Raw genomic sequence first — 14,158 nt, 5'->3', positions numbered from 1 at the left:
ATTCACTATCAGCTATTACTGATAAATAGTCATCAAGATCGGGTAATGGATAATGTACGCGTTCGGTCTGATTGCTTAGTTTTCTAAAATCAACCACAAATCAGTGATCAACATTTTTTTTCTTACTCAAGAAAGCTGTACTCGCATATGGTGAATTCGTGTCGGTCGCTAAGCCAGTTTCTTTTAATTCTTTAACTATTGTTTTTATTTTTTCCCGGTCAGTATTATTCGCTGGAATATCTTTGTTACTTATAGGTTTGCTGTAGTCCTTTTTGGTAATGACTATTTTTAATACATATGTGCATCCTAAATCATACGATGACGTCGCTCTAACTTTCCTAAAATTCTTAAGAACTGTAATTGAGTCATCGATGATTTTTTCCGACTGGCTCCCTCCAAGCTTTACTTCCGCTCGTTGCACTGGTCTTCTTAATGACTTTTTTTATCTTTGAAGACTAGATTTTCGCCCTTTTTATGCATTTCTACAAGTATTTCACTTGTAGAAATCACTATTCCCGATGAACAAGTTACAAAATGAGTCGGACCGAAACACTTTAAATCTGTCTTCTCTGGAATCAGTTCTAGTCTTTTTTCTAATACAATAGATGCTTTAATTTGTGCAATCAGAACTTTCTGGATCGATGACTATTATTAGTTTGAAGTTAATTTCTTTGGGTGTACTCACCGTGACATCTTTGAAATATTTTTCAATACCATTATTTGGTCCCAGAGAATACATTCATTTCGCTTTTCTTTTCAGGCTCGGTACAATGTAATTGGGTATGACCCACGCCTTCACATTTTCTGCAAATTAACTCCCTTTGGGGCTCGGGGCAGTCCTTTGAAATTGGACCGTATTTACTACAGTTGTAGCATTTCAACTCCCCTTGTTCGTTACAAAGTGGTGGTCGAAGATCTGTATTTTGCTTTAATGCCTCCGTCAGTTTGTCCTTAAAGACCGGAGATTTATTTCCCCTTCGCACTGCCAGTCCTTCATTAGTCTTACGTCTTGCTGCGTCGAAAACGCTCTGGATTCTGTCGTTGATTTGATTATTGAGTTGTTCTTGTCGCTGTAAATCATGTATCTTCGATGCTTAGATTCAGATTATGACATAATCTGCCTTTTTCTATAAATTAAGCCAACAGAGACTCGCCTTTCAATTGTGTTCGTTCCATCATACGATTCCATTTTGGGGTTGGACTCTCCTTGTAGAAAAATAATCATTCGATTAAAATTACTCATCCACTCTATTGCTCCGACACTGCCCATTTCGCCATGAAATGTTTCAATTCTCTTGCTCAAGTCGGACATTATGTGAAATGAGTCTGGTAAAGGGTTTGCTACATTATTTAAGGATGATTGAATATTTCCCAATTTGTCGAGCAATTTAAGAATCAGTTTATCCTTTATACGGCTTTCCTCCATCGTCTTAGTAAACATCCGGTCCAAGGGAGACAATTCGCTATCTCTGACGTCCTGATCTCTTTGGACGAATGCTTTAAAATTATTATGTAGATTGTTGAGATTTAGACTTGGGTGAGGAAATCCCAGAAAAGGCTTTTCTCATCTATAAAGTTCTTTATGCTGAAATCCCGGAGGTGGTAAACCATATGCGCCATTTTCAGTTGTCTCATTTTGCCAAGTGAACAACTGATTTTGTATTTCTCGATTAAGGTTTTCACGTTCTTTTATTGAATGCTCTCGAATTTCATTATCGCGAACTTTGTGATCTTGAGCTTCACGTTCCCAGATTTCACGTTCACGAACTCGAATGTCTGCATTTTCAATTACGGTTCTATTACCATCTTCCGTAATTTTTCGGCTATTTGCCATCAAGGTACTTGAAAAAGTTATGTTCGCAGCGTAGAGAACCAAAACATTCTGTGCATAGGACGATTTCGGATCCGATTGGGCATTCTTCGAAAACTGTTCAAATTCGTCGACCGATATACCCGGTGATTTTGCCCACGCTATCCTGCTTTGAAAAACTCGCTCACGATAAAAATGTATCCTTGTGCGTACTATTTTTTCAATGTTTACACTTGTACTTAGATCTCGTCTTCTTTTCGTGAACGTTTACGAAAGGCAGTGAGGATGGAGGGAAAAAACTTCGAACGATTCTCAAATCAATCCAACGAATGGCGTCTCTGCGTAATTCCCCTTTTTACGCGTCATACCGAAAAGGGTCGCACTTTTTCCGCTCAGCACGAGATTTTATTCCCGTTTATCCCACTTTTGAAGTGTTATATGCAGTTAATGAGAAACACGATTGACAATTAAACTGTATTTATTGATATTGAAGAACCAATAAACCAGTAGTAAGCGTAATGTGTATGCGTCATACATATCTTTGAATATGCACACAGTGCTACAAAAACATTATCATCCCCTACTGAAAATTCTTATATAGGAACATATATAGGAATTTTCAGTGGGGTCTCGGTGTGCATCTCTAAAAATATTGCAACGTGTGCAAATACAATGTTAGAATCAGGACCCACAAGCTGGTATTTATTTCACCGCGACAAAATATTAGGTAAATAGTTCAAAGCCCTGTCGCAGGGGCGCTACATTTGCCATACACACGTAATTGTCACACAGGTTATATATCACAAAAAATAATAATGGAATATATATTTAATTTATTGACCGTAAACAAGTAACATTATTAAATTTACTGGAGAAATATTCAACCTTTTTTTAAAACTTATATAGGAGACATAGGGTTACGGTAACGCCAGCATTACTTTCTATCATTTTTTCACAAAATTAAAAAAAAAATTATATTAAACAGAATTAACAATTCAAAAATTTTAAAATGTACGTCCTGCTCTTTATAACCTCAAAAAACATATTTATTAACAATTTTTAGTGGTTTGTCACATTTGTGACGGTTAAAAAAAAATAAAGAGGTTGTGTGCGGCCTATCTGGGGATATCGATGACACAAAGTTTGTTTGTGTGTGTGGCGAACCTAGCACCTCAGCGGCAGCGCCTTGAACTAACTACCCAAAACTTTCTCGCGTTGAAATACACACCAGCATACCAAGCATACCAAGCAGGAGAAAAAAAAGAAATTATTTGAAATAGCAGAATTTGCAATTTAAAAATTTAATGATGCTCTTAATGATGCTCAACTGTACACGTTGTGGGCCGCAGTTATAACTGTACACTTGCCCATCTTTGCACAATTAAATTTCGAAGTGAACAGATAGTACCTTCTCCACTTTGCACACTCAATTATTACGGTCAGATTTTCAACTCACAAGTCCACATGCAGATATGGGGTACTTTCAATTGTACACGTCTTAATTAATACGAGCAGATTTTCAGCATACAAGTCCACGTACATAGCTGAGAGTTTTCCATCTGTGCCCGTGAACTTGTTCGTTGAAAGCCAGATCGTATTAATTGATAAGTGCACAGTATCAGGGGGAATCTGTGCACATGCACAGTTAGGAGTGTCCTATTTGTGCATGTAAACGTTGTTAGGGTTATTCGAGTTCATGACTAGAGTCTCTACTGTTACTATCACGGGAATATTTGATACTTCGGCACTGTTTGAGTTCAGATCTGAAATAAAATCTCTCAAATCTACCTCAGAATTATTATTTGAAGTTACCGATGTATATTCTGTGCATTCAACTCTCGCGAAGACAAATTTTTAATTCATTTAATCCCCTTACTTAATCTAGAGGATTTCTCCCTTCGCTTTCCGTTTGTATTCAATTGTAATGTTTGAAGCGCATGTAAATATCCGGAATATTTAATTGTGAAATTAAACGCTTTAGTACCGTGCTGGTTGTGATGTTATGGATTAAATCTAAGAATGTCATTGTAATCTAGGTTCTTTGAACTAAGTGTAGAAAGGAAATTCCCTAAATTTTATTTTAAATTCCAAATGGTTTATTGCTTTTTATTCTTTTTTTCAAAATCCTCTGCCGCGCACAAGTGTTAATTGTGCGACAAGGATATATATGAAACGATGAAATCGATTCTGCCTCACCTAAAAGATATCATAAACAAAATTCAAAATCTTCAACGAGCTTTTACCTGACCCTATCCTATTTGTATCCTAAATTGTAATTATTCAGGCTTTATTATTATTCAAAAGCTTGCGGAGGGGCAGAATGATTTAGCTTTTAGGATTATTTTAATAATTTTTCTTCATTCAAAATCGTTCGGATATTTTTTTATGAAAAAATAATTTTCTTTAATTTTCCATAGTTAGTTTTAATCTGAATAATGAAGGTCCCTTTTGAACATTGAACTTGCTTCTGGATAAATAGTCGTGACTTATACATTTTTTTAGAAATAAATAGATGTACATATTCCAATTCAAATACACCATAGGGTGGGTCAAAATAAAAGACTTTTGACTTTTTATTAGTTGCAACTAAAACATGTACTCATACGGAAGAACTAATTTCCATGTTTTAAAATAATTTTTAAATAATATCTAGAGTCGGTGCTAAGGTTATCAATTTCTTATGGAGTTTAACATAAAAAGTTTTCTACCTTTCTTCATGCTTCAATGTAACATATAAACTATTTACAAAATCTAATAAAATTTTGAAAAAGTCTTCATCAGTAATAAATAAATTGCTTTTTAAACAAAAATATTAAAGAAATCATTATTTTGATTATTTTTTAAGTCTCAAAAATGGCTGTTTTTGCTTAAAATCGTGATTTTCATGAGCTCGTTTAAGGCCCTCAATATTTTTGGTTATCGCTGAAAATTACAACAGTTGTTTCTCATGGATTCAGGATGCGACCTCTTGAAAATGTTTTAATTTAAATTTTAATATGCAGAAGATTATTACAGAAAACTAGAAATGTTTCGTCTGTAAGTGACTCAGGTAGTACGTAAATTAGTATCGTAAATCTAGTAAATATGAATTTCGTATTCGAAATTCTTATAGATACTAAATAGAATATTAGATAATCAGATATAGTTTTTAATTATTATTATAAAAACATATAAAATTATCATATGATAAAAGTTGTTTAAATAATAAAAGATTATTATCGAATTTTGTAACTGATAAATTGTTACCATCGATAACAATATTTACCAACCATTAATTTTTCAGAAAAATTGTTTAAAAATATAATTGCAGTACCCTTCCATTTATCGCACTAGCAAATATTGCGACTTCCCCTACTTGCTTTGCTCCCACTGCCGACATATGCATGCACACGCGTGAAACAAGTTACATTAAATGTAACGTACTTAAGAGGTTAATACTTCATTCTTCCTTTAATTCAAAATATTTACTAATTCATCCATAAATGGCTAGCAATTATTGACCGAAAAAGAAAAAATTCTTTTGGAAGAAAAGTTGAAAATAATTATTTGTGTTGAAAAGGAAGGGACCGCAATCGATATTGCGAGAGAAATAGATACATCTGTAATATTTATATGTAAGGTTAAATATGCGAGAATATTTTAACGAATAAAGCTTAATTCATAATATGCCTATTTTAACAAACAAAATAAATATAATTAAAAATTAATTTTAATATTTATTTTCAGTTAATTAATTTCTGTTAAATTTTTATGAAGGAACTTCTCTTGTCAAAAATCAGATCTCTGAAAAACATACATTTTCTATCATTTTTAGAATCAAGAAAATATTATTGATAATGTAATAAAAAAAGTTTTATTTAAAAAAAATTAACTTACAAACATTGTATTTTAACAATGTATTTCGCGACAGAATTATGATTAAATATCACTTCTTACCAAGTTTTTAAAAAAGGATAAATTTTAATAAACACTGCAAAAAAATCTATTGAATTTTGTATCGTTAGTGTTTGTAGATAAAAGGACCCTCGTGTATCGGAATAAGTTTACGAAAATTTGTAAGAATCCACCTGGCGATGAATTTTGAAATTGGAGCTTTTGTTATATTACAATTCGGCCGGTAATTTTATACATAAAATGTAAAATTCATTATGTGAACGAATAAATTAAAATAAAATTTATTAGTGCGACAGGTTTCGCACATTCAAAACTCAAACGTCGTACAATTTTTTGGAGATTAAACAAACACAAGCCGGACACGTTACCACCTACCGAAAATACATAAGATACTATGGATATTTTTTACTATGGACATATGTTTTGAATTAGCGCATTTTTTCTGTTTCAAGAACAGAAAATGTAAATGGCAAAATAGGAATAGCTCGAATTTGATCTATTTTTGTGTAAAAGCTGTCAAGAAAGTTGAACATAGCTGTCAATTTCCTCGCGTTAAGAATTAAATTGCTCCCAAATTAGAGGACGAAGTCATCGATAAACAACGAAAACGAGGGACATTTTCGTATTCACATATTAATTGATTAATTATTCTAAATTTTCACTTAATTATAAATAAAAAACCTCACAGTTTCGTTCAGGGTAAAATTCAAGATCTTCGGTAAAATTAAAAATCTCGATGTAATTTTCAATTGCAGAAAAGTGATTTTACCGATGCATGGTATTTTTACACGCTGCGACTGAATTTTCCCCTTCTGAATGTAAGTTCGTACGAGGGAATGTGTAATTTTTTTTGTCGAGTGTGTAATATTAGAATGCTGTTCGAGGGTCCTTTTATTTACATCGCTAGAGAATGTAATTTCACACACTTTTGTAAAATCTCACTGTGATACGTGTAATATTTATAATATTAAAATATGTAAATTATCCAAACTGTAATTTTACACAAATCTTGTTTTACAGTGACTAATAGCTTACTTTTTGAGGAAAAACATTCGGTACAACTTTGCTATTTCAAATTTTAAGATAAAAAAATATTTAAAATATATTAAGGGCATGTGATACTTCAGCCTGTGTCAATCGGGTACAGTCCCCCCGGCTTTTTTTCCACAAAAATAAAAATGTTTGAAAACTGAATTCGGAAATGCTATAATATATCATAACGGACGTCCCCGAACTCTTTTTTAAGGATAATAGCAAAAAGACATTATTGTGCTAAATAATAATTTTATGCATTATTTTGAGCTTAGGGTCGTTTTTCACTTCTGTCATTCCGATAATTTGGAAATTATTTATGAAATAAACTTTTTTGATAGCCTACAAACAAGGCTAGTTCCAGAACATTAGTTACTGTGTTCATTTGTAATTCCAAAATTTTCGGCCAAAAATATTGCGTCGTTTGGAAGTAAGGCTCGGTAGAATTGTAACACACATAACCTGAAAAAATACACACACGCTTTTAGCAAAATCGAATTTTTTTAGAATTAACTCACAATAAAAGTGTGCAGGGACGTCCGTTAGCATGTTCACTATCATTCCCCAGATTTTAAGGATAAAATATTCATCAATCTAGGAAACAAGCCAGGAGAATATAACACTGATAAATTTGATACTGATCCCTAAGCGACATGCAAATTAATCAAATTTAGCAAAATTAAGTTTTTTTGAATTAACCCACAAAAAAGTGTGCAGGGATGTCCGTTAGGATGTTCGCTATCATTTCCTAAATTTTTAAGTCAAAATATTTATTATTATATAAAAAAAACCGGGGTAACCTAAAACTGGTAAAATCGATAATTTTTCAAGTATCACATGCCCTTAAAGAAACTTTAATGCCTATCCAGAATTCTCGATTATCAAATTTTTTTCAAAGATTACTTGTTAGAAAACATTAACTTTAAAAAATATTTATCAGGTAAAATTTTTATAATAACCTCTGAATGGTCTTTCCTAACCGTTTACTCAACTGTCAAATTTTGACATTAACTTTCTTGAATAGATTTGATTTTTCCTACCTATCAGATACGAGGATAAAGCGCAAGGGATGATCGTTATTTGGTGTAGTGGGGCAACTCACTTAATGCGAATGCAGTACCAGCCTTTCGCTGGTAAATCAATTGTCAATTGTCAAATATCAATCGTTGAGACATTTAAAGTTATAAAGCATAAAAAATTATCTTACTAATAAATTGTTTTTATTGATAAAAATATTTACAAAAGTTAGTTTTTTAAATACAATTTCTCTAAACAAATAAAAACGAACAACTGCAATTACTGAAATAATCATATAATTTATTTTTTCAAAGACAATTGTACAAATAATAAGTAATTTGTACATTTGTATTGCCATTGAATAAAAGGTTGTCTGATGTTAATTAAATCCTTCCGATTCCTAAAAATTATTGTCATAGCAAGCAGTAGACTAATGCAGGTAGAAGTTAACTTTAAATTCTCATTTTAAGATCCAATAACCTGAGTCGAAGGCAAAGAAATTCGATCGATTTTCTAACTGAAAATTTTAAAAGCACGGTACCGACTCTAAATATTATTTTGAAAAATGGACATTTGTTTTTCAGTATAAGGTATGCGTTTCGAATAATAATAAGAAATCGAAAGTATTGCATTTTGAGCCACCCTAATACACAATAATGTAAATGTTCAAAGTAAATGTGAGCAACCTCATTATTATAATATAATCGGATACAGTCACAAATCTCCTTTAGCTGAAAAAAGTCTGAACCCTTAAAAGTCGAATCAATCTTGTTTCACAAATTTGTACTCTTCTTATTCAATTGTTCAGATCAAAATATTATACAAGAAAAATTTAAAAACCGTGATTCACAATTTTTCATGACTTTCGTTTAAATTTCGTTCTTTAATTTTTCCTAGGTGGCTTTTTCATTAGAATCCTGACTGATTTTCTTTTTTCTATATAGAGATTTGAAATTTCACATGACCATTAGTCATTTCTAAATAAATATGGATGCAGAATTCTAATATCTTTAATACTGGATTTTAATTATTAGTCAGGTACTTTTGGGCAACATTTTTAGAGGGGATTTCTCAGTTTTAAAAGGTTTGACCTATTACTACGAGACCTAGTTATTTTCGTCTATAGATAATAACAAATTTTACATTTATTTGAAAAATAACAAAAAAAATTAAAGGCGGAAATTAGCTGTTAAGTTTGCATACTAGATCAAATTGGTGCAGCCCAAGATCTTACCAAATGATCGAGGCCCAACCCCAGTTACAAAGATTTTATATCAAGATATTGTTTAATCAGAAAATCGTAAATGATTCAACCAGATAATATTCATTGTTCCTTTATAATAATGATTTATGGTTAAGGGTGTACAAATAAATCCCCATAAGGAACATCTCTATGCGTTCCTAAATCGCCGAAAAGATAATGTATCCCGTTTTTCTAGTGAGAACAAGTGAAGCTCGGTCTTACTGAACCTCAATTGTTTCTTTAAATGAATTAAGTAAAGCTATAACTCTATGATCCTCAGTTGCTCTTTATGAGAGATCAAGTGATGGTCTGCCTCTGCGACTCTCAGTTAGATCTGCGTTTACGATCCTTAGTCGTTTTTCAGAGAGAATAATTGAACTTCAGTCTTAGTGATCTTTAATTGCCTCTTCAGAGGCAACAACTGAAGGATCGCAATCAGCGACCTCGATAATCACCAAAGAATCATTTACAAGCCGAATTAAGCAATTTTTGTTGCTGGAAGCTTAATTTCCGACACACAGCTGACATATTGGATCCGTCATGCTTAATTTTTATATTTTGACTGCAGAATCTCAATCAGCGACCACGGCAACCTTATAGCAATCATTTACAGGCCGTTTTCAGCTATTGGAGTCACTGAGTGCTTTATTGTTCAGCATAAATCCGCTATATTGGACCCGCCATCTTGAATTCCGATATTCTGACTAAATAATCATAATCAGTGACTTTGAAAACCCCCCGAATAACTATTTGCAATCCGATTTAATGAAATTTTGGTGCACGGAGCATAATCGTTTAGATATAAACACAATATTGGATCCACCATTTCAAATTACGCAATGCGTCATGCAGTTCGTCAAAGTACCTACGAAAATGTAGAATTCAAGTCATATTTAGTTGATCATATTGAATTTCAAAAACCACCCAACGGTTCTAAAAACTAGATTTTCATTTTCACTGATTAATATCCTGAAAAGCATCCCTGCGTGTGAACAAAATGCTGAGACACTTGCGGGCAAAATGCTCTGTCTCCTGAGGGTGTACGAGAGTTTTGCCGGATCATCGTATTGAGTCGGTCACAGACTGTAACCACCCTTCTCGCGGTCTTGAGACGTGATTATGGCTAAAATTCTACCGCGATTTCACTGGGAGCGGGTGCAGTTTTTTAGATTAGCACCTGCTCCAGGCAGAATCCCACGGTTATCCTGATGACAAAATTCTAATTATATAAATATCAATAAGATATTATATTTGATCAGGCAATAAAATCAAAGAAATTGGAGTTAAATCAATGACGGGTATGTTAACTTTATTGAAAATTAATTACAGTCACTTAACTTGGATTTGAGCTGCATAGAAAGGTGACACTATTTTTGAAAACCGAATTTACTATCTCATATGAAAAACATCGTGTACAACTAACAACGTCACCTTTCAGAGATGTGTTTTTCAGGATGACACCATGTGCCCTTTCCTCGTTTGTCTAAAACAATTTTCACTATCGCTCGTACTTAGCCATTCGCAAGGGTACTTCTGCGCTAAACCCGGATATCAAAAGCATTAGGTCACTCATGTATTTTGCATGGATAATCTTAAGATCTTTGCTTTAAATAAAGAGCACATAACTATCTCTGGGTATTGTCAGGGAGTACACATGAATGATTGGAATTTAGTTTGGATTAGAAGAATGTGCTAAGTTTAATTTGTAGCGAGGAAAACCTAATGGCATTTGCGAAGACCCTGAGCTCGTAAACATACGCACTATATAGCACCTTGCCGCTGGAGAGTACATGTCTATGTATACCACAGAGCCGCATTCAGAACGTAAAAACTATAAGACATGCTCTTCGATACGAATTCAAACGTCTTATCAGACAGATTTGCTGTTCTAAAATGTAGACGAAGCACTATGTATCTGCACCGAACATGCGTGGTTAAAGAATATTGAATCTTGAATATTTTTACAGCGGTATTATTCAGGGTACAGCATATATAGTCGAAAAATGGACAAGACCCTCTTCTCCGAATAGTGAGGAAAGATGCAGAAGTGGGCTAGTGAGCTTTTCTGTACAAAGGAGCGGAGGAGGCTGCTAAAACACATGGTCTTGACTTCAATATCAGGAGTGTGAGAAAAATGCATCAAACATTATCCAGCTCGATTATTCACTCCTGAAAGTCCTGATCAAGAAAACACGAGAAAAACTTCCGCTTACAGCTCCCCGACTAGAGGATGCACAGCATCTTTCACCAAAAAGTGAAGGCTCAGTCGATGTCTTCTGAGGTAATTTTGCTTTCCTCAAATCACCCAGATTGAAGTCGGACACAGATGGTTTTATTTTATACTGGAGTTTTATTACCTCAAAAATTTTTTCTGTCCCGCACTTCCGACGTAAGTCAAATTTTATAGTCATATAAAGATTTTAGAACCAATAATATTATGTTCACAAAGCTCATAAGTATTTTCTTATATCTGCAAAATAGAAGCATATATCAACACTAAAAAACACACTGCAAATGTAATAATTGAAAAAAATTAAGCTGAAAAGACTAAGAAATCAGTATTTTGTGCCATATCCCTTTGATTTTATCAACTTAGCACATCTGTTTGTCATTGATGCGATGACCTTCTTAAGACAGGTGTTAGGGATCGCTGACCATTCTTTTTGCAAAGCAGCAAACAATTCCTCGGGTTGCGGATAGAGGGTTCTTGTACCTGCAGTTACTGCAATATGTCTACAAACTATATAGGGTGTCCCAGACTTCCGGGTACACATGGCTATTAAAGAATTAAACAAATAAATCGAAAATTCCTTTTCCATAAATCAGTTGTTTTAATTTTTAATATATAAAATATTAAAGATGGGCCAATAAAGAGCGCGGTCTACACAGTTATGTGTGGGTGAGCGGGAGTCCTAATATTTTATATTCAAAAAATAAAACTTCAACTGATTTTTGGTAAAGGAATTTTCGATTTATGATTTTTATTTTTATACTTTTTTATAATTCCGTTCACTTGTGTCTGGGATACCCTGTATATGCAGTCGAAAGCAAAGATTCAAGAACGGCCCGGAAGGAAGCACCCAAAAAACTCTAGATAGGTTGAACATAAAATACACAATTAAGTGAGTTACAGATGTAGTAAGAAGTTAAATAATATAAGATTAAACTCGCTTGTCTAATCTATAATGACGCCCGTTTCGATACCCTCTTGTCGCGCAATTCTCGCTTGTTAAGGAACAATTCACTGTACACGCAACCAAATAATTAGAAAGTCCAACTCCTTGATTTTCATTGCAGTGGACTGTATTTTAATAAAATTTTACTCTCATAGCAATTATTTAACAATCGTGCAAACACGCGTTTCATAGCCAAAATTAGCACACGACGTACAATGTGCGTAAAGGCTGACGTAGTCGTTATACTTGCGCGACGTGACGAACCGTAAAGAGAGAGTATTCACACGAATGGTACATAAGAAAACGACGGAAGTCGGTACATTGAAACGGGAGGTGATGCTGTTACCTATGAATCAACTATTCATTCAAATGAGCTCCATGATCATGAACAATTTAGAAAAGGGTGGTTCACATTGTAGGATTTATGCTAGTTGCATATACCAATATGATCGCTCTAAGGAGAAACTAATTTTTTTCCTTTCTCTAAGCATTATTTGTAATATTCGAGTATCGAGATAGGGCTAGAATATTGCTCACTATTACATATAGTCTGAGAGCAATCAACTGCGAAAACACTGACATTTTTAATTTGTTTTACATAGAACAGTTGATAAAACAAATGAAAAGTATCGTATTATCTATTGTATATAAACTAAATATAACTTTTGCACCTGGGATATCAATGCTTGGGTTGCTTATCGCACGGTAGAATAGCGATGGTGCGAGAATATAATCTAGTAAAGGTATGAGAGACACATTCGCCAGAAAAAGCGTTTTACGGCTACCAAAAAAGCGTCTGTTTCTATCACATTTACCCGACTCGCCTTGTACCGAGTTCACGGGTCCAAGCGTGCAGGAGGGAGAACAGAAAAGTACGGGCGGCTTCTCGCTCACCACGACGTTTACTTTGTAACCATAGTGAAAAGGTATCTTCAGTAGAGAGCAGAATGAATTGCATCTAGACTCAAGTTCGCGATCGATCCAGCAGAATGTAGATAGAGGCGTTCTTCGAAGACAGTTTTATTGCTTCGCTCAACTTACCAAAACACATGCGCTCTGCAGTAACCCAAGTAGACAGGCGCTTCAATCTTTTCTGTTAAAAATGAAAAAAACTTTACTGAAACAGCTCAATAAAATAGAACTATAGATTTTCGTCAATTAAAACTTATTTCATGGATTAATTTTTCAGGTATTCGTTTTGACCTTCTCTGGGCCCTTCTCTTCTGCTTATATTCTGTTATAAGACTAATCGAATTCTTCTTCTTTGGTTTAGGTTGTGAGATTGGAAGCTTGGAAGAAACGTTGGACAGGAAAGGGCGTGGAACCAGCAAGTAGTTGGAGTATTGAAAACGAAAGTGAATTAGATGAATAAGACCTTAGAATCTTCATTCAGGATGACGCCAATGCGGTGACAAGTAGCCATTCTGATATTTAACTTTTTTTTTGCTAACCTACGTTTGGCAGCTAATGATTAACAAAGTCTCATATGTAACTACTTGACGTCATGGTATCACCACTTGTATCAATAAGGAAGAGGTGATAATCAGTATTCTTTATGTAACATAATCACTCCAGGGTTAAATACTTTTTCATTGCATCATTCAGTAAAATATATTAAAAGTAAATTTTTTTGATTTATGAAAGAATTATAAACCTTACATATAGAGAAAAATATCGTAAATAAGGAGAAAGAGTTATACTCCATTTTATATACATATTGATGTAGCACTATATTAACTAATCTGCAATTTCTAAAAAAAATTTAGCAAATTTCGCACTAAGAATCTGGTAATAAAGTCGTTTGTTTGTATTAACTTTTGTGAGCTACACTGACATATTGTAAAGGTGTAGTAAAGTTTTATATTGTATATTTAATTTATTTAAATAATTTTATTCCAATCTTATATAACGACATACGTATAGGCGAAAAACTGTTTTTTTTTATTAGGTCCTTGCACAAGTAGATATATTTTATTTGAACGTAAT

At 33.5% G+C, this 14,158-nt stretch overlaps 1 protein-coding gene across 3 annotated transcripts in view; it reads left to right on the top strand.

The window, feature by feature from the left end:
• LOC117167150 (ecotropic viral integration site 5 ortholog) overlaps positions 1-14,051 on the top strand; it is a 180,437-nt gene extending 166,386 nt beyond the window's left edge. For all 3 annotated transcript variants that reach the window (XM_033351867.1, XM_033351868.1, XM_033351869.1), the window contains one exon: positions 13,446-14,051. In XM_033351867.1, the coding sequence (XP_033207758.1) occupies positions 13,446-13,544 (99 nt within the window). In that variant the 3' untranslated portion in view covers positions 13,545-14,051. The remainder of the gene's footprint in view (positions 1-13,445) is intronic.
• Positions 14,052-14,158: the final 107 nt, after the last annotated feature.

The sequence above is a fragment of the Belonocnema kinseyi genome, chromosome 2 (genome assembly GCF_010883055.1).
Source record: "Belonocnema kinseyi isolate 2016_QV_RU_SX_M_011 chromosome 2, B_treatae_v1, whole genome shotgun sequence".
Lineage (NCBI taxonomy): Eukaryota > Metazoa > Arthropoda > Insecta > Hymenoptera > Cynipidae > Belonocnema > Belonocnema kinseyi.
The sequence above is the reverse complement of the archived record's forward strand: the minus strand, read 5'-3'. Positions and strand labels throughout refer to the sequence as shown.